The 25,531-nt window shown below is 52.3% G+C and overlaps 10 protein-coding genes across 10 annotated transcripts; 6 read left to right on the top strand and 4 right to left on the bottom strand.

The window, feature by feature from the left end:
• Positions 1–502: 502 nt before the first annotated feature.
• Positions 503–1,301, bottom strand: EI97DRAFT_351436 (derlin-1.1; the record flags this gene model as incomplete). Its single annotated transcript, XM_033794848.1, has 3 exons — positions 503–633; positions 682–1,063; positions 1,110–1,301. Coding segments are annotated over 3 exons (705 nt in total), but the record flags the coding sequence as incomplete, so codon positions are not given.
• Positions 1,302–1,639: 338 nt separating this feature from the next.
• EI97DRAFT_426582 (histone-fold-containing protein) lies at positions 1,640–2,458 on the top strand (the record flags this gene model as incomplete). Its single annotated transcript, XM_033797194.1, has 3 exons — positions 1,640–1,969; positions 2,049–2,176; positions 2,240–2,458. Exons 1-3 carry the CDS (start codon positions 1,849–1,851, stop codon positions 2,456–2,458), a joined length of 468 nt encoding a protein of 155 aa, XP_033649813.1. The 5' UTR covers positions 1,640–1,848.
• A 756-nt stretch (positions 2,459–3,214) lies between these two features.
• EI97DRAFT_406515 (MBOAT family protein-like protein) lies at positions 3,215–5,751 on the bottom strand. Its single transcript, XM_033796591.1, has 7 exons — positions 5,591–5,751; positions 5,487–5,531; positions 5,333–5,432; positions 5,078–5,286; positions 5,002–5,027; positions 4,172–4,955; positions 3,215–4,095 (listed from the first exon to the last, which is right to left on the bottom strand). The coding sequence occupies exons 1-7, from the start codon at positions 5,610–5,612 to the stop codon at positions 3,494–3,496; spliced, it is 1,788 nt and encodes a 595-aa protein (XP_033649814.1). The 5' UTR covers positions 5,613–5,751; the 3' UTR covers positions 3,215–3,493.
• A 127-nt stretch (positions 5,752–5,878) lies between these two features.
• EI97DRAFT_229194 (cyclophilin-like protein) lies at positions 5,879–7,615 on the top strand. Its single transcript, XM_033793936.1, has one exon. It carries the CDS (start codon positions 5,955–5,957, stop codon positions 7,476–7,478), a length of 1,524 nt encoding a protein of 507 aa, XP_033649815.1. The 5' UTR covers positions 5,879–5,954; the 3' UTR covers positions 7,479–7,615.
• A 672-nt stretch (positions 7,616–8,287) lies between these two features.
• On the top strand, positions 8,288–10,693 carry EI97DRAFT_229200 (uncharacterized protein). The gene is made up of 6 exons (XM_033793937.1): positions 8,288–8,399; positions 8,501–8,783; positions 8,920–9,209; positions 9,269–9,752; positions 9,892–10,364; positions 10,415–10,693. The coding sequence occupies exons 2-6, from the start codon at positions 8,544–8,546 to the stop codon at positions 10,431–10,433; spliced, it is 1,506 nt and encodes a 501-aa protein (XP_033649816.1). The 5' UTR covers positions 8,288–8,399; positions 8,501–8,543; the 3' UTR covers positions 10,434–10,693.
• Positions 10,694–11,318: 625 nt separating this feature from the next.
• Positions 11,319–11,863, top strand: EI97DRAFT_462065 (uncharacterized protein; the record flags this gene model as incomplete). Its single annotated transcript, XM_033801242.1, has 3 exons — positions 11,319–11,393; positions 11,459–11,654; positions 11,733–11,863. 3 exons carry the CDS (start codon positions 11,319–11,321, stop codon positions 11,861–11,863), a joined length of 402 nt encoding a protein of 133 aa, XP_033649817.1.
• A 2,036-nt stretch (positions 11,864–13,899) lies between these two features.
• EI97DRAFT_437042 (uncharacterized protein) lies at positions 13,900–14,203 on the top strand. The gene has a single exon (XM_033799255.1). The coding sequence runs from the start codon at positions 13,944–13,946 to the stop codon at positions 14,172–14,174; it is 231 nt and encodes a 76-aa protein (XP_033649818.1). The 5' UTR covers positions 13,900–13,943; the 3' UTR covers positions 14,175–14,203.
• Positions 14,204–14,716: 513 nt separating this feature from the next.
• Positions 14,717–15,052, bottom strand: EI97DRAFT_462067 (uncharacterized protein; the record flags this gene model as incomplete). The annotated part of the gene is made up of 2 exons (XM_033801243.1): positions 14,717–14,968; positions 15,026–15,052. 2 exons carry the CDS (start codon positions 15,050–15,052, stop codon positions 14,717–14,719), a joined length of 279 nt encoding a protein of 92 aa, XP_033649819.1.
• Positions 15,053–18,876: 3,824 nt separating this feature from the next.
• EI97DRAFT_462068 (uncharacterized protein) lies at positions 18,877–19,569 on the bottom strand (the record flags this gene model as incomplete). The annotated part of the gene is made up of 2 exons (XM_033801244.1): positions 18,877–19,056; positions 19,300–19,569. 2 exons carry the CDS (start codon positions 19,567–19,569, stop codon positions 18,877–18,879), a joined length of 450 nt encoding a protein of 149 aa, XP_033649820.1.
• Positions 19,570–21,739: 2,170 nt separating this feature from the next.
• On the top strand, positions 21,740–25,408 carry EI97DRAFT_229212 (uncharacterized protein). The gene has a single exon (XM_033793938.1). The coding sequence runs from the start codon at positions 21,980–21,982 to the stop codon at positions 25,052–25,054; it is 3,075 nt and encodes a 1,024-aa protein (XP_033649821.1). The 5' UTR covers positions 21,740–21,979; the 3' UTR covers positions 25,055–25,408.
• The last annotated feature ends 123 nt before the right edge of the window (positions 25,409–25,531 follow it).

Genomic DNA, 25,531 nt, shown 5'->3' on the forward strand with positions numbered 1-25,531 from the left:
TCTGCCAAACAGCACATCTTCTGTGCTAATCGGGACACCGTAGGCGGTGTATGCGCTTATTTGGCTAATTTGGTCCTGGTGCAAAATTCCACGACGTTGACGCACTGCCGGGGAGTCGTGAATTAGGGCTATACGGTGCATCTGTATCCGTCCTCTCTCTCGGGAATGATCCAGAAAGCGTTCTTCTTGTCCATTTCGGCCTAATGGTTCCGGTATGCAACGGGCACACTGCTTTTGAGGGCATGTATCGAATGTCGTGGCATTGAAAGGGACAATTGAATTGTACAACTGGAATCTCAAAATCTACCTGCGCAAACGGACGGAGTGGTCTTCGCAATCGGACGACATTCCTTCCTCTGCCTTTGAAAGATCGTACATGGGTATCGTGATGTAGAGCAACTCCTAAACGCCGTATATGATAACCATGTTGCTATTGAGCAGGAGCTTCAGCTTGAGACGGATCCTGAAAGCCGGAGGCGACGCCTGTAATGTCTTCGGCTTGGACGGTCTGTTCTGTCTCTTCTGCCGCTGGCTGTGGACGACCTTCAAATAGACGTATCCACCAGGCCGGGGGTTCAAGCGGGCTATGTCCACTGTGTAGGGGAGGGTAGACATCATTGAAGAAGTACCAGACTGAATGATGTTAGTTTGACATCTTCAAGCTCGGGCTGATTAACGTACTATGCCCTACCACGATACCGCAAATCTCATCCTTGGGAATAGTCCCATGCATACACAGAGAGAAGGCGGAAAGAACCCAGGGAAGATAGGGAGCACGGAAGACAAGCAAGCCAAGAAAGCTCAGCATGGTGTCTGGATTCTTCCTGCACCAGATGTATATCAGAGTGTTGGACAGGGCTGAACCTAGGAACGCTAGGCCTAGTACCGGCGCCATGCAGAGTAACAATGTTGAGGCGAATGCGAGTAGCCAGGAGAAGTGGGCAGGTGAGCGACCAGAGGACTCCTCCAGTAGGCGCGAGTAGCGTTGAAGGAAGAAGATGTGATAGAGGAGATCGAGACTCAATGGACCAAAGTAGAGGAAGGTTGTGATGAGACGCCAGTACTGTCCTGGTCAGCTGGCATTCGCAGTTGGCGTATTCCAGACATACTTGGCTCCTAAAGAAAACCGTGCGAAAGCTGTAGAATAACTGGAAGGGGTTGATGATACGGCACTGCACGAGCACGCTCGCACTCACGGCCGCGGTCATCCACCAGCGCGTACACACTGGCATCTCGAAGAACCACTGCTCAAGCGGAAAGCCACCCATCATGCCATCGCCGCCTGCAAGCACTCCTGCCATTGTGTCTTCGTGGAGTGAACGGGTATGCAATGAGTGACGTGAAGGTTCTGAAGGTTCTGGTGCGGTGAATCAATGGTGGTAGGTACAGAAGCGAAAACGAGCGCTGCGTCTTAGATCCTATTGACTGGCACGCAAGTGAGAAAGAAGGTTATGGGCGTCTATTTGTGGCATTGCTTGCTTTCACTTCTGGCCAGCTTTACAAAAGCATCCTGATTACGCCATGCCAAGCACCATCTTATCTTATCGGCACGTGATTCATTATTTCCCAACCACCTGAAGACGGCTTGAAAGCAGTGTTCAAGCATGTCCGTCGACTCGCTGCACAGGGTTTTTGTGCGCGTGCGCTGTTATATGAGACCTATCCTTCCGTCATTTATCCAGGGCTGAGACTTGAGAGGAGCAGTTGCACATCCTTGTCCGCAAGCCCGTTCAATCTCGAGTTGATCGCGGGAACAACCGAGCCGACGCGTTCGCGTCTTTCCCGCACAGTTCAAACACCCCCACACCACGTATCTCTCTGCGTACCCTCAGAAAGGGCGCCGCACCCATGGAAATGCCTCCCAAAGCAGCTGAGGTCCGGAGAAACAAGGCGCGGCCCTCGCGCGGAGGAGCGTCTGGTCGTGGAAGAGGAGGAAGAGCTAGCATTGGAGGCAGAGACAGCACTGGCGGTGCAAGGAGGAGCTCGGGCGCGCGAGGTAATAAGATGGTCCTTGTACAGATTTATTTATACTGACAAACGTTGGAAAGTGGGAATGCCTGGCCCTGCGCCGAAGACCACCAGACGTCACAAGCCGGGATCTGTAGCGCTGCGCGAAATCCGAAAGTACCAGAAAACAACCGACTTGCTTCTGCTTAGAACACCCTTCCAGCGACTGGTACGTACCAATTCTGTACCCAAGCAATTTGCCTAGGCTTGACGGAAGCTAACAAGCGGCCAGGTTCGAGAGATCGCGACGAACCAATTTCCCCAAGACTCCGGCGAACCGTTCCTCTGGCAAAGTACGGCCCTGCAAGCGCTTCAAGAAGCCACTGAAGCATTTCTCGTCGCCCTCTTCCATGACACGAATCTGTGCGCTATCCATGCGAAGCGAGTCACCATCCAACAGAAGGACATACAGCTAGCTCGAAGATTGCGTGCAGGTTGGGGCCCAGTTTGAGCATGCTGATTTTCTTGTTGTTTTGGCGTCTTGGCTTCCTTCGAAGTTCGAATGCCTTTTCCAGGCATACATCGTATTCGAATTTGGCATTGGGCAATCCTGGCTCTGTGCCTGACGCTCAGGAGTGTTCATGTTGCATTTGGACGCGACAGCATATAGCTGCTTGGTCTGGCGTTCAGGAGTTCTTGATTCTATCAAAAGGGCTGCAGCAGCAAAATGGCGCTCCCTTGGAAGGTGTTGCACTTTCCTATGTCATTGCATCCCGGGTCCTTCTGGCCGAAGAGCTTGCCATACCTTCTTCACTTCTTGCGATTCCTCGAATTGAGCGCTATTGCTCCCATTGCAAGCCGGCAGATTTGCGCGCACCGTGTTGGACCACTCGGCAGCGCTTGGCCTCCTTTGGACGTCTCCTTCTGGTTTGCGGTGCCTATCATAGATCAAACACAGGTACGCAGAAGACAGCCAATCGAATACCTCATTTATCTACTTGCCGATGCGTCTAGTTCTTAAAAGATCGGGTCTGTGAATGCGAAGTTTTGTCTTTGAGGGGTGAGGGGTGGTGGATCCGAGTGCGTTTTCAATGCTGCCTCGGGGTCTTCCGGCGTTGCAGACAATGGGGTTGTTGGAGAAGGCGAGTGGGATTTCGATTGGGGAACTGTGAAGTGATGTCTTGCGGACGTTTGATGACAGAAGTGCAGGACAGCTGGAGGCAGAGAGGAGATCGCTGTTGACCGACGAGAACCCAACGCAGGTCTGGAAAAGTCGCATAGTGGAAGACGATCTCCATCAACGGAAATCATGTAACATGCCAAGATTCAGAAGTGGGTACGGAGAACTCTACATGTACGCTCAAGTCCGGAAATATACACTAACAATAGGTATCCCCCACGTTTCCGCGAATGGGAGCGGATTGATGTTCCCCATCTCGCTCCCTGTAGCCCGTCATCCATTATGTTCCTCCCATTCGACTCCCCAGCTACCCAGCTCGATCGACGTTCATCCCAATCAACGCGATGCAGTCAACATCTTAACCCACTATCTGCTCCTCAGCTGCTTGACCTTCTCATCCACCGCTCGTCTAACATCGAAGCCTTGCACCAAACTTCCCCTTCTTTTCCTCTCCTCAATGTCCCTCTTCACTTCTGCCACAATATCCTCCATCTCCTTGGCCGGATCATCAGGTATGCCCAGCATACCAGTTCTCAAGCTCTCCATGCTCCCCTTCTTTCTTAGCTTTGTGTCACGCGCGTCTTCCTTGGCCAGACTCTCCTGTGCGGCCTCCCTAGCCACCTTCTCGATCTTCTTTGACTCCAGGCTCGTGTCTGCCTCATCGGCAGTCTTCGCGGTGGTCTGTGCTGTCCCAGTACGAGCCTTCTGGCGCTTAATCAACCAGGCGCGGAAAGGTAGCGAGCCGTCGAATAAGGCGAACGATAACGCAGTCCCCACGACCCCGTAGTAGTAAACCCGCGACCAGATAGCAAGGCTATCGTGCAAGCGGAGGAAGATGAACGGAGCCACCGTAAAGGCGAACGTGGCCTGTGTTATGAAAAAGGTAGCTATGTCGTAGTACTGCTTTGACGGGAGAGGGGCTTTGCCATCAGGAGTCAGAAAGAGCGGCCGGATGAGTCGGCGACCATCTGCTATTTGTCAGCTAGGCCCTTTCCGCAACATTGTTCAGTGTCGAGACATCGCCAATGCCAATTGGTCACGTACTCTTCGCGACGGTTTGAATGAAAGCGGCTAAGATGAAGCTGAGATAGTAGCCAGGATAGAACCCATGCCAAAAGGCGCTTGTGAAGAATGTCGCCAGAGTAGCTCGGAAGCCCGGCTTCTTCCCCTTGGGCGTAACTCGAAGGTACATATAGTTTCTTAGCCAATTGTTGGTGTTGATGTTCCAAGCACCCAAGAATCCTCTGGTGTTTTGTGCGAGTTCGAGCTCTAGGGGTTTGATATTGGTAAGTCTGTCCCACTTAGCACGACCCGTCACTGCATCAATGCCGTTGTATCCGATGCCAGAGAGGATGCAGGCTCCTTCAGTGAGGGTCCAGACACCGTAGTACTTCATCCGGGTCGTAAAACCGAGCATATATAGACACCATACACGGCGCAGGAAGCCATACTTGGTGAATTCGTCGCTCAAAAGGTACGTGGTATTGTACCATCCCGAGAACTTAAGGAAGGAAAATATCCACAAAGATCCCACAAGGGCTTTAATCGTTGCTGGAGTCCCACTGCGAGGGATCTTCCGCTTCTTTCGTGTGGGAGGGGCTTTCGATGGATCCACCCCAGGCGGGAGGGCAAACATAGTGGTACTGATGTACCGGCTGTAGTCACAGTAGTCGAAAGCCGGACCTGCCATCAGGGCAGGGAAGAAGAGGACATATCCTGCGTAGTCGAGAATGCCGGGGAGTTCCCGAATAGCGTGGGCTTTCTGGAAATCGGACAGTTCTGAATCTGGCAAACGGCCGTCCTGGACATTCCAGCAAAAGGCTGTGAGCTGCTACTTTTAGTAGAAGATCCGCGGGGCGATGGCGAGTTCATACTTTCATGATCATAACCATCTGAGCGCCTAGAAGCATCTTAGTACGCGAGTTAAACCGGTCCAGCCGTGACCTGTACCTGTAATATCCACAACGGAGTCGTCATCCAAGAGTTGCCTGTATATATGGTTGATGGACATATGCGCCATGAGAAAGACAAACCCAACCCAAGGCATATAGGGTGACTTGATTCGCCATGAAATCATGTATGCCCCGGTCGCACTAATGATCAAGGTCCTAAAGCCGTCCCAAAGGTCAAAGAGCCCGACTAGATAGAAGACTGAGACGCTTGTCACGGTCAGTATGGAACATAAGATGCGTCGACACGAGATACCATATTATGAACAAATTCTTCTTCCATGGGTCTCGATCGGGTATGCGCTTCAAAATTGCCGCTAGTGGATATGAAAGATAAAACGAAAACACAAGCTTCACTAGTAGGCAGGAATCAGTGAAAGGTTAGTAACATCGGGATACAGATATCTTACAGTCGTCAGGTGACGTCCCCAGAAGCTTGCCAACATGGACAAATGCTACCGAACAGTTAGTCGTTATAGCTCCTCTCGATGAAATCAATGCTCGGTGGACGAACGTGTGTTGATGTAGGGCAGCATCTTCGTTGGCACAGTACTGCTCGGCTGCCGCTCTTGATGCGCGATGAAGGAGGAGAAGCGCAATTCGCCTATGTGGACAGAGTCGGCATGATAGAATTTATTCCTGTTTGTGGAGCTTTTTGCTGGCCAGGAATCCGAAGAGACGAAAGCAAGTGACGTTGTTGGCAGACAGAGGTCAAGGTCTAGCCCCGATACGGTATGGTCCTCCCGTAGGCGGTCAGTGACATCGAAACGGCAGAATTTCGACATCGACTTGCTCCAACCGCAAGCACCTCGTCCATAAACCGCGCCCAGTCGCCCGTATCCCCCCGTACCAGCGCTTGCTGAGTGCTTATTGCCAGCATGAGCACCATATACAACTTAGAGCCGAATCCAACCGCGAAAGTCCTCCTCCAAACTACCGCCGGTGACCTCGAACTCGAGCTATTCGCGAAGCAGACGCCCAAGGCTTCGCGCAATTTCCTGCAACTATGCCTCGATGGCTACTACGACAATACCATCTTTCATCGCTTGGTGAAAGGCTTTATAATACAAGGTGGTGACCCCACAGGCACTGGACAAGGCGGAGAGAGCAGCTACGATGGAGAACCCTTTGAGGATGAGTTCCACAGCCGCCTCAAGTTCAATAGACGAGGGCTGCTGGGCATGGCGAACACGGGCAAACCCAATGATAATGGGAGCCAGTTCTTCTTCACTCTGGGAAGTACGCCGGAGTTGAACGGCAAGAACACAATGTTTGGCAGAGTGGCAGGCGATACCATCTACAATCTGATGAAGATGGCCGAGGCTGAGATTGCCAAGGGAAGTGAGGAAAGACCGCTGTACCCCACGAAGATTACTGGAGCGGAAATCATCATAAATCCGTTCCAGGACATGGTCAAAAGAGTACGGATTGCCGAGCGAACGGTACCTGAGCTAAAGAAGGTCAAAAAACCGAAAAGGAAGGCTGACAAGGCCTTATTGAGCTTTGGTGTTGACGAAGCCGAGGAAGGTGCACCGCCGCCTGTGGCGAAGAAGGTGAAGTACAACGCAGCGCTGGTTAGTGCTGAGGGTGAACACCCCTCCAAGGTCAGCACAAAACCATCAGCAAGCGTTCCGGCAGAGAAAACCATCCCCATCCGAAAACCAGCGCGTCCGTCGCCTCCCGCCGCGCAATCCCCTGAGCGTAAAGCCGACGCATCGGTGACGGAAAGACCAGAACCAGCATCTCAAACCCCCAGAGAACCATCACCTCAACAGACAAAACTCGACCGCATCAACGCGCAGATTGCAGCTGTGAAGGCTTCCATGAAGCGCACCACTCCAGCTCAAACCGCTGAGACGACCAAGAAGAAGTCGTTACTAGAATCCATGGTTCCCCCCGGCACCATGCGCGGTCGCAAGCGAGGCGCGGGTGCAAACGATGCCGCATCAGAAAAGTCCGCGCTAGACATTCTCTCTCAGTTCAAGTCAAAGCTGGAAGCTGCCGCCCCTTCTCTAAACTCAAAGTCTCCCGATGTCCCGACAGATATGGCAGTGCGCGATGCTAGCAACGGAGAAGTGAATAGCGCCCGTCCGATCACAGATGAAGAGGAGGTCCCCTGCGATCTTCATTTTATCGTTGGCTGCCAGTCATGTACGGCTTGGGACAAAGAGGATCATGCAGAGTCCGATGATGACGCCGGTTGGATGTCGCATTCTCTGTCGTTCGCCAAGGACAGGCTTGGCAAGGACTTGGAGTGGAAACGCAAGAATGAAGAAGAGCTGCTTGTGATAGATCCGCGAGAAAGGGCTCAGGAAATCAAGACAGAGGGACGAGCCAAAAGAGATTGGGACGATGGCAAGGATAAGCGGACGAAGAAGGGCTTTAATGTCAGCAGGGGATAGCATACTGTCGCTTTTCACGTCCGAGTGAACACAACCATGCGCACAAGGGCTATTGATCTTCTAATTGGCTCCTCCTGCTTCTTGACAGCCCCTCCATCTAGGTGTATCAGCCTTAAAATGCCGTGCTCTACAGTAGTAGTGGCGTAATCAGGACGTAACCAACTGAATTGTTTACACTAGGTAATCTAACTTGGAGCAGAAGTACAGGGAAGTGTTCATTCGGACGTGGGAGGAGGCGGTACGCATCCCCCGCCTGCACTCCCATAAAACGACTTAATAATCGAATTGCAAAAGGGTCAGCCGCCATATGAGCCCTGGGGAACGGTTGGTGGGCCCTACAACCGATGTTCGGGAAATGCTCCGCTGCACGTTGCAAAATGACAATGTCAACACTCTGCAATTGCCCCTGCGTTCCCTGCTTTTCTGCACGAGGGAGTGTTCCGAACATGGATACGCAACGCTTATCCATCGCACGGCTTGCTGATCCCTCCGGGAGGTTAGAATCCGAGTCCCAACGTTGGTGATGGGCACTCGCGCTCTGATTTTTTCCAGTTGCCAGGTCACGGAGACGGCCAAATTCGACTTATTAGAATTCGATCTAATACCCTTGATTCCTCTTGACTCCCGGGCGAGTAGCATGTGACATGATGTCATTCATGTCGTCCGGCGTTGTGGTGGCATTTGATCTCATGTCCACCGATCACCACACGTTCGAACACACAACTTGCTGCGACCATGGCTAAAAAACGCTTCTTGGATAAAGGCCTTTTCGAACAGCCCGTGGAAGATTGTGTAATACCCAGCGCTGCGAATTTTGTTCCGGGTGATTTGTGATGACGACTACTAACACATGGTGAAGGTGCATACCTAGGTAGCATCCGGACCTAATCGATGGCGCTAACTTTTGGGGCGATCGGACACGTATGTACAACACAAAACCCCCTCTCTTCCCTTCAATATCATACCTTCACATATCCGCCATTTATTTTTTGCACAAATCAGTATATGACGCGTTGAAACAGTGCCGAAACCTGGTCGAAGCAAAGTCCCAAGCAATATCAATGAATGATGAGCGCAATGCTGGACTGGTATGACGCCTGGGTCAAGAAATGGATACCACCTTTGGACGAATTGGCGCTGAGCTCCCTGATCGAACTCATTAGGGTCTTCATGGTTTCATTGAGCGTGTCCTCCTTCTCCTCTCATGTCATTGTTATCCGTATCCTCGCCCGGTTGAGAAAGACACCGTCACATAATCTATATGACGATTCAATATTAGGTACCCATTGTGTTGCACTCACTATCGTACGTATTTCTTCAATCTTACGGAACTAGTACCAGTTATAGTTCAGGCCTTATACCTATCAGACGAACTAGACGCGATTTTGCCGTATCCTCTGCATTATTAGAGATTAATCTCTGTTGCTAACTGAAGACGCAGCAAGGAATAGTTATTGCAACTTTTATTTTGGCCTGGTATCGACGGCTCTGCTGGTACTGCGGATACATTGCCAGGTGGCCAGGTCAATATCTTGCGCTGGGGCTTGGAGACTTTGTACTTACCATCGCGCTTGGAATGGCAGTGGCTGCACAACGATACAGCCCTGCTCCTGTTTCGGCTTGCGATATTGATAAAGACATTTACAGCGAGACGGTGGGTGCCGGCGGCGAAAGCCAGAAACACGCCTGTCAAAAGTTCACCACTGAATGGGCATTTGAGATTTCGACGCTGTAAGTAGCACCATCATCGACCTTGCGAAGCGCTCAGAGTCAATGCTCACGTTCTTAAGTGCTCTGCTATCTCTACTCACTTACCTGGAGCTGTACTATACGTCCTTGACGCGACCGAAGCTCACCTGGCGGCAACCTTGGCATGTTCTCCGTGAATTTCTAACCGCGCCATTACCTCTCTTTGTGGCCGCTGGCGGATATATGCAGATATTCGTGTACTATGTTTTCCGGATCTTGAAACATAAACTCGCGGATGACGGCCCTAGCGAAACTCCGCCAGTGCCCGCGCCATGCGCACCTGGAGAAGATCACTTTGAACCACCAGGAGGACTGCAAAAGGTTTTGACAATCGAGCATTTACTTCTCAACATCGTAGACGGAATGTGTTACGATGACGTAAAGAGTTTAAGTCTAGCATCTCGAGATATTCGGGAGGCCGTGTTCCCAAGCCGTGATTTGGAGTATCGCGTGCCTAAATTGAGAGAACGTTGCTGCTCTCAGGGCAGAAAGATATGCCCATATTGTCCCAGTCCTATATGCGAGGTGAGTCACATATGCAAAAAGTGATAATAGGGCCGATCCTCTCATTCCACGTTCGTGGGATCTCTCCTTGTTTTCTGATGTTTGCTATTCGCCCACTTCCTTCGATGCCTAGACTGAACCTAGGTGCTGACAATTCCAGTTGTGCAAGAGGCAAGTGCAGTGGCTCGGTATTCCTAGTAGACACCATGCCCAACACTGCAATCCGTACTGTACATCGTGCTACGTTGATAAGCGTCGGAGAGAAGCCATTGACCACAAAACCTGGCTCAAGCGAGACAGGTGCAAGTGTGATAGGAACGAACAGGAGATCATAGAGCAAGAAGTGTGCGGAACTTGCGAGGCGAGCGGAAGCCAAACAATACTTCCTCTATCTGATGTCCGGAATCGTCAGAAGATCAAGCAATTGGCGTTGACAAAAGGACATTGTGCGGGATGCGCCACTGTATTGAATCGGACGGCTTTGTTTTGGTTCTGTGACGAGTGTGCCTCTGAATGTACGCACCCCATCCATCCTACCTCCGTAAAGGCACGAAAAACGGACGACATTGAGAGCCAGAGCGCAACAATGGCGGACGAGGATCATGGAGGGTTGTTCGCCCGGCTTCTTAAGTCGTATGTGAGCTCAAACCCGGGCGATGTGAACGCATGCTAAATGGTTTTAGGTTCTCCCGCAGACCTTGATGGTTGAAAGATTCGAAGGTAGCCCAACGGACGTGCACGGTATCTTAGGTACGCTTCCTAGAACCGGCTCATTTCTGTGGTTTGAGCGTCTGAGTCCGGAGTCGTATGTGCCGCTGTCAAAGTGCAGTGTTGGCACTGTGGGGTTTGGTCCAGTGTGCGACACAGGGTTTATGTCTTTCTTTTGAAGTTGAACAACGCTGTCATATTTATCGTTCACTCATTTCACATTGTCGAACATTCAGTTATCTATTGATATTACCACTTATCCACTCGGCCCGGGCACGATGGGTGCATGTACAGATTATCTTGACATCTTCCGTTTCAGCCAAATCTCCTCGCTTCAGAGGTACGTGGGATACACATGTATGTTGACTGGGCAATTGTGACTGTCTTCGAGATGCCCATAGGCGTTGGTAAGATGCACAGCGAAGTTGGGGCTGCCGCACCTTGGGTGTCAGCAGTGCTAGCTGTTTTCGCAAGAACGTCTTTCACCGCTTCAACTCCTTGGTGGCAAAATCACGCGCCAATTCAACGCGTGTCAATGCCTCACCGCCTTGACTTTTACTTAGTTACGCGGCGGCACAATCTCTTTTAGCCAAGACCGATCTTGAGCTTTCCGTTTTTTTAGCCACAGCCTCAACGCCGCTCCCACGTATATCAACAGGCTCCCCTCACCCTACATCCCCAGTCCTTCAACCTCACACTGGCACAACTTGACTCAAGCGCTACTCAACGTTTGCCCTCACCCAACTATCCCTTCAATCAACAGTAAGTTAGGATAGCCCTACCTCCCTGCAGTGTACCCTAGCGCAGTGCGCGTACTTTCAAGTTGCCTTCATGACGGTTCTTTGTTTCACTAAACACTATCTATCTAGATCATCAACGATGCCTGTCAATTGGCAAGACCCTGAGGTCCGCGATCGCCTTCTCGCTGCAATTATCGCGTCCTTCGACGGAAAGGTACGAGAAGGACCTATGAACATTGTGCCCGACTACAAGAAGAGTTGTATTCACTAGGGTTTCAGATCAATTGCCGTGAGGTGGCACGCCTCTTTGGCAAAGATGCCACTTACAACACCATTGAGAACTTCCTCCGCAAGCCAAAGAAGTTTGCTCAACAGCTGAAAGAGGAAGCTGGGGACGCTCCTGCTCCTTCTCCTGCCCGTCCAAAGACTCCGAAGACTCCCCGTACTCCGAAGACGCCCAAGTCGGCTATTGAAGGTATGTTTGGCTTCCGAGGAGCAACTAGTTGTGTATGTACCTAGGGCATTGGTCGGCTGACTATTTCGCTCTATAAAGGCGTCAAGTCCGGCCGCATCACCAAGACGAGCCCTCTGAAGAAATCTAAGAAGGCCCAGCAGGAAGAGAGCGACATGGAAGAAGACACTATGACTGCAGCAAGCGACGGGACCGACTGTGAGCTGGTCTGAACGTCAACCTCCGCATCTCTGTTCGGAGATCTTGGTTGAACAATCCTGGATGGAACAACTCTTATCGATGGTCTGTAATGGGATGGACGGGACTTAATGTGTCGCGTCGAAACCCTGTGGTTATAAGAGCCTATAGTATCACTGTATCTAAGGATTCTGTGCCACTTCTCTAGGGTTAATGAGGTCTGGGATTGGGTCTGCAGATCTTCTCCATCAACGATCATAAAAGACACACTTTATATTCCACTAGAATCTCTCTATTCCCGCAGTAGTTGCGTCAGTTTCATAGTAGTGTTACGCAACATATACACATTAGCATCGCTCTTGTCCTAGAATGGCCGGAGAATGGCCAGAACCTCCCTTGAGTAGATACCCGACAGTCACAACAGCCGAGGCGGTGTTAAACAGATCGTGGATGCCTCCTGCCCCAAGGTTTGTTTGGAGTATAAGTTCAAGATCCAAGTTATGTCAAGTGTTTTAGCGGAGAAGCTACGTCAGTCCACGTTGGCCAAGCAACACCGCCTTTCACTTTCCAGGAAGTACGGGACAACATACAACAGAAAAATTTTGCCACCTGCCGTTTTCAAAACACCAAGCGGGTCACCTCTCACGCGCGCGCTGGCAATTTATCTCCAACCTTTTTTGCTCTCACAGGCAGTTCGGATCCTCTTCTCCCACCACCACTTCTCTCCCTCTCTACTCTCTACCCGTCTCACCTAGCTTCGCGTTGTTTCTCACTCGGGGAAGTCCGCATATCTCCTCCTCAACCCTACTTCACTTTCCGTTCCTTCCCCACCTCACTTCACTTCAACACGATTCACTTCACTTTACCTCACTTGGCTCGACAACACTACTCAAATATCAACCCTTCCACCCGTTACGCTACTCAATCCACCCTATCGTCACAGTTTGATATCAACGATCTGGTAGCAATTGGTGTGCTTTCAAGATGGCTGGATCCAAGACAACGTAAGTTGCCCACTGATGTAGCCTGCTTGCATCTTGCATTCATTTTACTAACGCGTACGGCAGGATGAGCTGGACCGCCGAGAACGATCGAATCCTTCTCTTGAAGCTCATCGAAACTCACGCTTTCCACATTGACTACGCGAAGATCCACGCCGCGTGGCGTAAGTACTTCTGTTTCATCGTGAGCAGCACAGTCGCTAACAGGATGGTAGCTAAGGACGCGCATGTCATCCCCACGCCCCGCGCTATTAGCGAGCGATTGGTTAAGATCAAGAAGATGGCCGGCGTCTCCGGCGCTTCTCCTGCGGGAAGGAAGCAAGTTACGCCTCGTGCTCGTCTGGCAGCCCCGAAGTCTCTGTCCACGCCTACCTCGTCTGCTAGGAAGCGGACGGCCGGAGGCAAGAAGAAGAAGAACGACGACAGCGAGTCTGAAGACGCAGATGAACATATGACTTCCGAGGAAGAGGGCACGCCTTGTCCGACCACGAAATCGCGTAAGGTGGGTGCTGGTCGCAGTCCTGGTGGTGCTGCGCTAGGTCTCTCCGCTCCAGCCTTTGGGGCCGCTGCTGGTGCTGGTAGGCAGGGACATAATGAGCAATGTAGGCATTCCCGTCATTACCTACACCTCCACACATGCAATACTGACTCCTTCAAAGACAAGATCAAGGTTGAAGATGATGATCCCTTTCGCAATGGCGACTTTGAGCGCACCCTCCAACGCGCCGAGCAGATGAGCGCTGAATACGCCGTTCATCTCAACAGCAACAACAACAGCGGCAACATCTCCTCGAGTATGACCAACAACGGTGTCACTGGACGTGCAACGTCTGGAATGCTTCCGAATGCCAGCGTCGACGGGGGGAACGACGAGTATCCATTCAACCCAAGCTGGTTCTCCGCCACCAACGCTGTGGGCGTTTCGGGTACGACGACCCTGTCTTCCACGAGCGGTAGATTCAACAACTCTCCGAACCTGGCCCGTCAGACCTCCCAGATGCGCATCTCCGGCCTTGGTGAAGTCTACGATCGTCCTCATTCGATCACCAGCAACAACACGTCCTTCGTGACTGCGCCGGAATCTCAGCCCGCCACTCCATCTTTCATCAACCCCATGGCCACTCAACGCAACGCTGCCGTCAACACTCCGTTCAAGCCCGTTCCAAAGCTTGACCCCGCCCCGCGTGTACGTCCTTCCCGCATGGCAAGCAAGCAAGCCAAAGAGGGCATGTCGGCTCACATCAAGGAAATGAAGGAGAGGGACGAAGAGGATGGACTTCGTAGCAGCGTCGAGGACAGCGATGAGAGTGCTTTCCAAGCTGATGACGACGACGAGTATATCTGATCTGGCAGTGGTGAACGGTATGAGGAGGGTATGATGGTGGTCTGGTGGTCGGACTGGGATCTCTGACTGAGCTCTCAAGTAATTTTCTTCTTGCGGGGGTGGGGGTTTAACGGTGCTTTAACGGTTTTTGTACTCAATTCTCCTGGCGGGGTTCTCTCGCCCAGTCCGTGGATGCTTCCCCGGATAATTTTCTCAGTGCCAATCTCCTCTCATTCGACTCTCTGTGTGTCATATGTACTCCCTCTTTCCGTTAACACTTTTTACCCTCCCTATCCCGTAGGTTTCGTGCTCTGATGCTAAGCTGTATAATGCCCTACCGTAATGCTCGAAAGCCAGTTTAAGTCACAGACGTCGTCACACATAGCCATTACGATTTGCTCCATAAGAAGATGATGTTCTATTATCCCCAGGAGCTATTGCTCAAGTGCTGAATCCGTGATCTCCTCCAGAAATACTCCAAATGCTATCCTTCCAGTCGGTTGCTCATGGAGGATACCTTCCAGGCCCTCTCAAGTGCCGTGTAGACTGGAGCCCTCTACGGGCTACTCTTCCTCATCTGCCAGGTTGATGGTGGAGGGGGCGTTGGAGGGCGCAACAGGCTGCAAGTGAGGTGTTTTGGGGCGCTCGGGAGGCGCCATCTCGCGGAGCTCGGTTGCGGGTGCAGCCTCGGGCGGAGTTTCCTCCTGGATAGGGGACAGGATGTTGCTAGTAGGATTTGGAGGTGGAGCGGAGTCCGCTAAAGACGTTGCTGACAAGAAGGAGTGGCCTGGCGACGAGCCGTCGTCGTGGAAGCACTAGCACTTGATTAGCTAGGGTTCCAACGGGAAGCGCTGGCGCGTAGGGCCACTCACGGAGATGCAAGAGAGGATGGCGCCCATGGTGGTGATAGGGGCTTGTAGAGTGTTGAGTTTGGTGCTGGGATTGTGGTGCGTACTGTGGTTTGCTGGAGATGGTGTTGCAAACCGGAAGCGCCTGTAAACTTCAACAGCGCCAAGACACGACCGTAGGCTCCCAGTGCACCCTCTACAGGTCGGGGCACCATGGAACGGATGCAAGCTGCCTTACGGAGTGCCGACCCCCCCTACCTAGACCCTCAGAATGCCAGTCGCCGTAAAATGTATCGCTTTGGCCTGCTCTTGATCGCTGGCTTCTCATGAAGCGGAGGAACTAGATCCGGTAGATTCTGTTGGATTGAGGGCATATTTGCGGCCGGAATGCTCCCAAGTACTCCTTCTTCTATCTCAGGGTCGCACCTTCAGAGGGCATAATCCCGAGTCTCCGTTTGAGGAGCATAAAATGGCATTTTCTTGTGCACAAGCCAATCTTCCATGGTGGAGCCGCTCCACAAAGCGGCAACGTGTATTTGAACTCTTTCTCTAGCTTTACAGACTTGGAGGAGGGCTGGCATGCTCTTGGAAAAATGATAGTTCCCGTAAATAGATAATCGATGGGAGGTAAACAATTGTCATGTCCTTGTGTGCTAGCTCGGAGGCTGGTCGGAGGCTGGACATATGGTTACCAGAAGCAGAAGAAAACAAAAGCAAAAAAAAAGGTGTTTGGCGATTTGAGCCAGAATTGAACCGATAGCCTTCCTAAATATAAACGTCAGCACATGTCCACTGAACCACAGTGCATCAGGCTGCCACCCCTGATGCACTGGGCGAAAGGAGAACAGAATTCACCTCTTATATAGCCCAAAATGATGGTTTTGGATAATCTTTGGGTCGATGATCCTAGGTGTACACGATATGGAAAGGAGTGCACATAACAGTCACTGAGGGGCGTCCCGGGTGCCACACAAAAGGCCATGACGGGCTCCGGCTACTTGCACCAACACCATCCTACTTCGGGAGGCATGAGGTAACAGCTGAGAGCATGAATACGACGGACTCGACCCTACTTGCGTCAAACCCCCAGGGTTATTTTCGACTGTGGTGCTCGTTCGGAAATGGTGATGTGTCCGGGCACCACATATGGAACCATCAGGCGCCCTGAGCAAGCCTGGCCAGGGATTTGCAATTGCATGCAGAACGAGCACGCCCATATCATCATGGGGCGCCACTGCCCCCTTGGCAAGCGCAGCGTGCTCGAAGACGCGGAAGAAGCCTGGGTGGTCCTACATCCCGGAAGAGCAGCAGAGGTGCCTTACTTGTCCCCAGTAACCGTTGACTCAAGAGCAGCAAGGTGAGGCGTCGCCGTTCCTATTCAAGCACACCAATGATTTGGGTAGGCCCTTTGTGGGCCGGCGTCACTGTTTTCGCTGGTGGTTTGCCCCGTGCCTGAGACCATCGCGAACGCCAGGCTTGGTGTTGGACCTTCTCCACACCACCATCGACCACCACGCCGCAAATCACGCAACGTCGAAACTCCCGAGCTGCAGGCATGCGCGCTGCCTAAGGGACATATCGCGACTCCACATGTATACTGTCCAGTCGCATCTCACGCTCTCCTGGTCGTGGGAAGGATGGGTAGGTCTGCTCCCGGCCGCACTACGCGCTCTCCGCAAGCACCCCGGGAATTCACAATGGCCAGGGGAGTACGACGATGATGGTGATTAACAGGAGAGATACGGAGAGAAGCGTGGCAGCAGAAGGATTCCGCTCGACTGACAGACCTCACGCGACGGGATGGCGTGAAGAACCCTTGCTATCATCGCCGGGTACGTTGCTGCTCCCGCGGTCCCGGCATCAACCATTCTGGCGGAGAGGATGCTGCTAACAAGCAAGCCGATTGCACACTGTATCGGAGCAGTGCCCGGTCAAGCAAACCGGGAGACAGAACGTTCATCGCAATGCGGCCTATGGGAATTGCCAGGCAGGTACACCCTCAAACCGAACCAGAGCGAAGTCCATACGATCGTCCAGACGGCAATGGCGTGCCTATTGCTCCGGCAGAAGATGACCGCTGCACTCCGACCATTGCATAATGCTGCAGTGTTGGTGTGCGCAGGACCGGCACGACCAATGCCAAAAACCCTTTGAGACACGCAGAAACAACATGGCCCACACACTTTACGAAAGACGTGGCCCGAGTCGTCGGAAGCAACGCTTCGAATGGTCAAGCGGTCAGGGAATTTGAATGCAGTGCGCCCCTGCATACACCCAAATTGATGTTGGATAGGCGTTCTGGAGACACTTTCGGTATGACTGGCTTATGGACTATTGGAATCGGAGAGTCGTACTGACGCCCATTTCAGGAAATCCGCAGAGGGTTGACACCGGTCGCTATCTCCTCGGTACGCCTCCACAAAGAACGCACGACGTAAACTGGAGGGCATTGAGCCTGACGCTGACATTTCCCCCTCACGGAACAGTGTACCCCTATCGTGGTCCGGACGCTCGAAGAAGTCAGGCCACTCAGCAAAAGTCGGAAATCAAACATCGTGCGAGTCCGCCGCCTTAGGGTCCATACGTAACAGGGGCGAGAGCGAATGATGCCATCCGCATGTCGGAAACAAATAGAGAACCAATGTGAGATATCGCCTCTGAAGCGGCATGGACAGGTCGGAAACGCATGCACGCTGGAGGGTGATAACTGCTTCCCATGGTCCGCTCGGTACAAGTCCTAGGAAGATGACGGCTTCGAGGAGCAATTCCTTATCGGCACGACCGGAATGGCTCTTCCTTTGGGCATACAGACCGGAATGGACAGAGCGGGAGCTGCGTATACCACGGCCGGGCGAAGAGACGCAAGTGCCTCGCCAGGATGGGACAGTGCTGCTGTTGTGAAATCAAGCACTTGCCCGCCGGCAATGAGTACAACTCCGTCAAAATGGATCTGAGACGGTATAGCGTAAGGAGAACCCCAAGGAAAGAAGAAGGAGTTGCAGAGAACCTTCCGGAGAATACGGCGCATTAGACCTTGGATTCAGCTGAAAAGGAGGGGCCCAGAATAGCAGAGTCATGGCGCAAAAAGAGACTTGGTGAATCCTTATGGAACTGCGTTGGTATAGAGTCCTTCTCAGAGGAATAGCGCTAATTCTCTCATCCAGGTACTTGCGACGAGTCAAGCATGAGCGATCGTCCCGGCAAGCTGAACCATCGGAAGGCCGACGAAAAGACAACTCAATAAGAAGATTACCGGATCCGAACGGGTCTCGAAAAAGCAATCCAAGAGTATAAGGTCCACGAAGCCGGAAACAAAGAACCCAGGAGCCAGAAAATCAATAGACCAGACGCCGGGAAACCAAGATCTGAGTGCCAGTGAACCAATTCCGGGAGCCAGAGAACCAAATCCAGGAGCAAGGAAACCAAAATCCAGGAGCAGAGGACCAAATCCAGGAGCCAGGGAACCAAGAGCCAGGGAACCAAGAGCCAGGAATCAGGTCATCGAAAGCCAGGGAGCCAGAACCAAGTATCCAGAATGCAAGACCAAGATGCCAACGAACCACGAGCCAGTTCCGGGAGTATATGGAGACGTAACGTCGGTGTTACACCCCCATAATATCGCCATAAACCACCCCACACCATCCAATAGACCCCTACTTCGATCACCGTATCAACAAGCCCTGCACGTTGGGGAGGGTCGATCACGTGACCTCTCTGAGTTGTTCGCGCGAAGTCGAGAATGGCGACGTCGGTTTATGGAGGGGCCTTTTCCAAACAGGATATCAAGTCGAAAGTCGCCTGAGGAAAATCGTGGACTGGAGCTCATGCCCGGGATTAACCCCATTGTCCTGGTCAGACAAATCTCCATACCCTAGTCACTGCAACTGGCCGCTGGGGATCAGTCTCACGGTAGCGAATGTGCCGTATGTTCCAAAAGGTCGTAACTTCGCAGAAGAACCTGGCCAGGGGGAGGAGACGAGCCATGTTAGAGCCGGCGCCCGATCGTTATCGAAGTAGGCCGGAAACACGGAGTTGGCCGAGCTTGAATGCCGTTTCTATATTCTCTTGTCAGCGTCCTCTGTTCGGACATCAGACTGCCATTCCGGGGAGCGCCCAGCAAAAAGGAAGATGATTAGGTGCAATACCTGATAGTTAGAGAAGGGGAAAGCCCGCACTGGCTTGGGACATGGCCGCATGTTTCACCTAGCTTCCCCCTGGTATCATTGGGACATAGTCTCTCCGGATTTGAGCCCAGATTTGTGGTCCTGAACTTCAACTCTCGATTGACGCTGCCATACATGCTGGGAAGACTTGTACAAGATGGAGCCGCCGTGTTGCAGATGCTCCTGGGGTCCCGGGTACCTCGTTGAACTTGCAAGTTCCAACCAAGGATTCTGTTTCCGCATGATCCGAACCCTCCTCCGGTGGTGCGCCTCTGCCAGTTCGTCGTCGAGGTCGCGTCGTTGCATCTCGTTTCGGAAGGTTTCGAGGGTGGTGTGGCCGGCGAGACTTCGAGTACGAGCGCTGGCAGCCAGAGCTGAGCTGAGCTGAACGTCGCCAAGGCCCATGCTCCCTCCTGGTTATAAGTTCGGAATGCTTTGTTTTCTGCACCGTGGCTGCTGGAGCCCTGTCGGCAAATATGGGGCTTAATGAGACCTTTCGAGGCTGAGCGATCCCATTACGACTGCGCCGACGAGTAGGCATCTGGCCTGCTGTCAACGGACCGCCGCTCGTGTACGTGGCAACCGAGGGTTCATGGGCAGAGACGAACGCGCCCAGTTACCGATGCTGAATCTTTCAGTCCGCCTGTGTCGCAGCTATGCTGGATGTTGCGGTGTCAAGCGGGAGGGTCGAGGTTGGGCTTGTTTGGTGTGGCGATGTTGGGCGTCAAAGGGGTGAAAACCGTCTAGGCACTCGGACCGCATTACCGCAACATCAACCGGAAACCCCGGAACAAGTCAGGATGAGCAAATTTGAGGAACGGCCACGCCCCCCCTTTGAGCCTCGAGGTCCAAAACGCTTGTCCGGTACTCAAAGATCAAGCCCCAATGCCGCACTAGTGCTGCTATGCGTATTTAGGCAAAGGGATGCCGAGGAATAGAGCCCTCCAGCTTAAATGCACCGTATATGGAGACGTTCTGAGACCGGAGCGCCGCATATTTGATGAAGGCTGGGTTGTTGCTGCATAGCCACTCAGAGGCGGGATGAAAGGGAAGAGATACTCGAATCCAAGGTCAAGGTTGGGAATGGCCTGCCAGCCTCCAAGTCCAAGCGTCCAGCCGCATCACCTGCGCTTTCATTGTCGTCATGCGGCCTTTGTGATTACAGACACACTGTGTCTACCAAGGGATGTGGTTGAAATTGGCTCAGCAGACGTCCCGGGATTCAGGGGCCAAGCATCCGCTGAAGCATGCTCTAAGCCACAAGAGGGAAAGCATCCTGTCCCACTGGAACTCAAAATCGACGTCGGCGACAGAACGACGCATGTTCGCCACCAAGAAACGAACCCAATTGCAGCGTTAAAACCTACAATATTCAGAAGATGATTTCGGCACAAGGAGCTTTTTTATTTGCGGCCAGCGCATAAGACGCCTGATGGCCCTTGATTATACCAGTTCGCAGACGCCTACTGAGTGTCTATTGGGAATGCATATCATACATTTAACCTTCAAAAACCGTTAAAATCGTTCAACTGGGGATTTTATTCCGACCTGAGCTTGCGCCATAAATCCCATTTCTCTTTCGGCGCAATCATGTTGAGGCGCCTGCGCTCTTCGGGCCATACCCCAGAGCGGCTTCTATGATTGGGTTCTATCTACGCGCTCGGCGTTGATATCGTCCGTCGCCGCATGTCTTAACGCTACCGGTGGCGCCTCTTTCCCGATTTATACCTCGGTATCTTACAAAACGACATTGTGGTTACAAACGGTGCGAGATTTCCTTGTCCTGCCAATCTCATAGCGTTTTCCTTGAAGTCACTATTTGCTCTGTTTTCAGCCTCACTGTTAAGATCCTTTCCTGCGGCCACCTAGTCCTTATGGGACATCGACTAGGACCGGCTATCATTGCCGCTTGGCCATTGTCACAACATTCCTTCCGGAAAGGACCCTCCCATATATCTTCTTTACGGCGTTCGATAGATCTCGACAGTTTGCAGTGACCCCTTGGTGGTTATCACAGACCTTTGGGCACCGGCGAAGAGGAGCCGCCGCCATGCACCATCGACTTGCGCCCTAGGGCTCAGCGCCCATCGTCCCATATTTCCGTCAGAGAGGAACTGTGAGATCGTCCTGTGGCATTGGTTCTCTCCTATGCAGACGTTTCCAGTCTTGTCCAAGGGTCTCCGCGTAGCGATTATCAATCCATACACGCTTGGTCTCGATGGAATCGGCCTCGTGGCATAGCTGAGACCATCCATCCCAGGCCGCCAGAGGTATTCCGCATAATCCAAGATATCCCGGTGACAGTCAATTCCTACTAGGGACCTTATTGCGGCCATACCTTGTGTTTCAGTTCAACGACTGCCCGTAGCGTCACCGCCGCTCGGCAATCTCGCAAGCCCATCTCCTTCTTTCCGGCTCTTGTTGAGCGGTGTGGCAGTCGTCTCTCTTGAAGACTTTTGATTGCTTTCCCCGCGAGAACAGGCGGTGTACTAGCTCAACTATCGTTACAAACCTACCCAGTACCCATCAGCCTCTAGGATTACTGGTCCATAGGCCCGTGCGCGGAGATCGCCATGAGGAAGTACTAGTCTCCTATCTCGTTTCAGGCTCTTGCCGCAGTAAACAACGGCTCTTGTTTACCGCTTTTCCAAAGTTGTCTCCGCCTGGTCTTCTTGAGCCCTCAGGCTCCTCTTCTGCCACTCTCCCTCCCCACCGCTCTTTCTCTTACCTTTGGGACAATAAGAACAATAGCAACCCCCACACGCTCCTCTTCCCGGTCGTCTCTTCTCCGCGTATCTCTCTTTATTGCTCGTCCATGACGCGTCGCCCAGGGCCTCGCGAGGAGGAGGATGATCTCCTCCTCGCCGCCCACACGTATGATCTCATCTCCTCGTTCATCCGTGGCAACGGTTCTCTCGCGACTAGAGGACGGGGACCTAGACACTTGGACATACAATTTAGGCTGGTAAATAGTGGCCTATATGAGGTGGGCGATGGGGCTGGCGAGGCCGTCAATACCGTCACAAGAGCTGCACTCCGGGACGCCAACACACACGACCGGTATGAGCAGAGCCATGTGCCAGCATATGGCCAGCTATCGGCACGCATGGCAGACGTTGCACAAGGCCTACCTATCGTACCTGTCCTGACAGAAAATCCTGGTGTCAAACGCGACGATTTGGCCACCCATGCATCGCGCGAGGAACAGGATCAGTCGAACACCACGATACAGCAGCGTACACGAGAGACGTCAGAATCTGCCGCACCGAAAACCGATCTTGATCACGGCGGTGATTGTGTCCACAATCCCCTGGCAAACTATCCCGGGCCACAACTGGAAACATGGGATGACGGCCGCTCAACGGTTCGGTTCTGCGACAGCGATTCAAAATGCAACGGATCTCAGAATGTTCAACCCCATGAGAACGACCTCAACCACCACGAAATTACTACGCCAAGTTCCCCAAACAAGTCCGAATATGCTCCCAAGTTTGAGAGACAGCCGCAGGAACACTCCCGAAAAATCATCCGCGACATACGAGCCAATGATATCGGCCTCCACAAGAACACACAACACGAAGCACAGAGCACTGTCTGCTTCCAGGACGGCGTATATTCTCATTCCGATATTGAAGGAGAACCACAAGCTGTCACCTCCGGGGAGGAAAAGATTGCCGCACCTGGCTCGAACGCGATGTCCTTAGACGGCACTCAGGACGACGATATTGCTCAAGGTAGTGACCAGGATGGCGATCTTGAGCTCACCAGTTCCCAAGGGAACATGGACATTGCCGCCCAAGATGATAGCGATAGCGACTACGTCGAATCTCCTGACGAGAAGAAGAAGAAGAAGCAGAAAAATTCTAAGCAGGATAGTCGCAAAAGATCTAGCGGCCATATGTCTGAAGGTCCATCGACGCCGATTCCCAAGAAATCCAGACTTTGTTTGCCCACAACTCCAAAAACTCCCACCCCGAAGGCAGGAGCTGTGCAGACTTCTCGATTCCAGTCCGATTCGACCTATGCGCTCAGCCCGAGTGATCCTGGAGTGAGCCCTGGAGTAATGACTGGATCTCCGCGCGGGCGCAGTATCAACAAATCGGGTCAACCGCGAAAAGAACGTGAACCTCGTCCGAAGCTCATGAGATGGAATGATGCGGACTGGAGGCGGGCTGTACTCTCTCTTATCGGCGTTTGCGGCGAGGTTGGAATCGCTATTCCGTTCGAGAAGGTAGCCAGGTCTATCAATGAGAACCTCACAGGAACTGCCTTCCAACAAGCGCTTCTTAAGCTCCGTACAAGGATGACTGATGAAGGATATGAAGTTCCGGTCTTAAAAATGCGCTGGAGTAAGAAGGACGACGATAACAACACCGTCAGCGCCACTTCTCCTCTGAATACTGGTGAAGGTAACAGCGGCGGCACCACCACGAACCTCAATGAACAGGAAAAAGTCAAGGTAGTGTGGCGCACTCCTCGGCGCAAGCCAACAAAAGATCAGGAAGTGCAGACGAGTATCTGCACAGTCAAAGTTTCACTGGCCACACATTCCCCCGGCGATCACCGGGCGAACCCAGAGTCTGGTGTCCAAGAGACCCCCACTCGAATCGGAAACGTTCGACGATCCATGTCCGCGAATCATTTGCCAGTGAAGCCGACTGAGTCTGATCCAGAAGTACGCATGAATTCTCGCCGACGTCGCCAGCAAAACAATATTGGCAACAATGTTCAACATTGCGTCTCTTCCATAACCTCGCAACCAACGCAAAATGTCTCAATGGACTCTCATGGGAAATCTATGGCCAGTTATGTCACTGACTCTCGCTGGACCCAGCCTCCAATTTTCGGAGGCCTTGCAGCACAGGATACGGATATGCGGGACTATAGCGGTTTTCCCGATAATCAAGCTCAAGCTGTCCCGGAGGGGAGCACGAATAATGAAAACACAACTTTCGCTGGTTACAACCAGTACTATCACCTTCCCAGTATTCAGCCCACGATGACTGCCACGGGTAGTTTCCATCCTCACGGCATCGACGACTATTACATGAACTTTGCCAACAATAATCTGGTTCATACTAGGGATCAAAATGATCCCGTCAATAGCATTGAGCCTTCGCAAAACAATGGAACTCCGCGAAGCAAGGACCCTCTACAGAGCCATAAGCCTGTCATGAGGAATCGGCTTGCTCACCAATATCATTCCCTGTGCCCTATCAACGGTATTTCGGGAATTAGAGATAATCACGACTCTCTGGTTGCACGCAATGCGCTGACCATGGACAGTCAGCTCGTCCGCTACACGAATGGACAGCAGCCTGGCAGAGTTGGCTCCCCTTCCGACGACGACTCCAAGCAACAGCTCGTATCTCCAGATGAAACCACCGAAAAAGCTCCGTCCTTCGTCAACCCGGAAGCGGCTCTTATGGCAGCCTACTCTTCACGGATGAATGGAGGCGCCGCCGGAGAACGTGTGCCGACATTCGAAGCTAACAAGGCTCATGCACCCCATCATGCTTTCATGTCTACCTCCAGCCCAGCATCCCAGGCTTTCAACACTGGCGTTTCCAACTTGGGCTGCCCTTTCAAGTTCCGGCAGTGTCAGTCCGGAAATGCCCGTGGAAGCGACTATCACGATGGAATTTTCGGTGATACACCGGCTCTTCTCGGTAACACGACGCCTCAGTCTAGAGCGCTCTCGGAGCTTTTCAATGAACCGCCGCAGCCCGTCTCCGCCCTCGCAGTTCCGAGCTGGGAAATGCAAACACTCGAGTTGCAGCAGGCGGGAGATCAAGGTGTGCATGACCCTACTGAGGCCGAGGAACCCGCCCCAAACGCGGACGACAGTTTCTATGTGGACGGATACTCCCTCTCTGTGGACGGTGCTTGAATATCTATGCCATTGGAGTCGGGGGGGAGGGGGAGTAAGGAATGATCGGTGGACGAGAGGGTGCGTTGTGTATGAACATTACAGTTGATCATGCCCCAGAGATCAAGACCAGACTTGCTCTCTTTCTTTTCTTTTCTTGTTCTGTCTCTTTTCGATTTCGCTTCTATTCGAGCCGTCCGGCCCTTCTGTTCTTAACTCTCGTTTTCTTCCCAAAGGAAAAACAGAAAAAGGAAAGGAAAAAAAAAAAAAAAAGGAAAAAAAAAAAAGGAAAATGGCGAAAGGAAGTTTCCTGAAATGATTGCGATTAGCAATGCGCAGAATTGCAAAGGACGGCCATCTGCTCGTTAGCACCGCTGTAAAGTAGTTGTGTAATTCTATGAATACCTTCCAATGCCTTCACTTGATTGACAGGATGTTGTGAATCAAAAATAGGTCATATGACTAGCACCCAACTTTCGCGCTCGGAATGTGGGTAAG

Source organism: Westerdykella ornata, assembly GCF_010094085.1.
Source record: "Westerdykella ornata strain CBS 379.55 unplaced genomic scaffold EI97scaffold_40, whole genome shotgun sequence".
Lineage (NCBI taxonomy): Eukaryota > Fungi > Ascomycota > Dothideomycetes > Pleosporales > Sporormiaceae > Westerdykella > Westerdykella ornata.

What these genes read in the sequence shown, in the direction of transcription:
- EI97DRAFT_229194 (XM_033793936.1), top strand. Translation starts at nt 5,955, where the DNA reads ATGAGCACCATATACAACTTAGAGCCGAATCCAACCGCGAAAGTCCTC.
- EI97DRAFT_229200 (XM_033793937.1), top strand. Translation starts at nt 8,544, where the DNA reads ATGATGAGCGCAATGCTGGACTGGTATGACGCCTGGGTCAAGAAATGG. An exon ending in ATTGTGTTGCACTCACTATC is followed by an intron (nt 8,784 to 8,919) that starts GTACGTATTTCT and finishes CTGAAGACGCAG; the next exon opens with CAAGGAATAGTTATTGCAAC. An exon ending in GTCCCAGTCCTATATGCGAG is followed by an intron (nt 9,753 to 9,891) that starts GTGAGTCACATA and finishes TGACAATTCCAG; the next exon opens with TTGTGCAAGAGGCAAGTGCA.
- EI97DRAFT_437042 (XM_033799255.1), top strand. Translation starts at nt 13,944, where the DNA reads ATGGCCACTCAACGCAACGCTGCCGTCAACACTCCGTTCAAGCCCGTT.
- EI97DRAFT_229212 (XM_033793938.1), top strand. Translation starts at nt 21,980, where the DNA reads ATGACGCGTCGCCCAGGGCCTCGCGAGGAGGAGGATGATCTCCTCCTC.
- EI97DRAFT_406515 (XM_033796591.1), bottom strand. Translation starts at nt 5,612, where the DNA reads ATGCTGCCCTACATCAACACAC. An exon ending in GCTGCCCTACATCAACACAC is followed by an intron (nt 5,532 to 5,590) that starts GTTCGTCCACCG and finishes ACTGTTCGGTAG; the next exon opens with CATTTGTCCATGTTGGCAAG. An exon ending in GGGGACGTCACCTGACGACT is followed by an intron (nt 5,433 to 5,486) that starts GTAAGATATCTG and finishes CCTGCCTACTAG; the next exon opens with TGAAGCTTGTGTTTTCGTTT.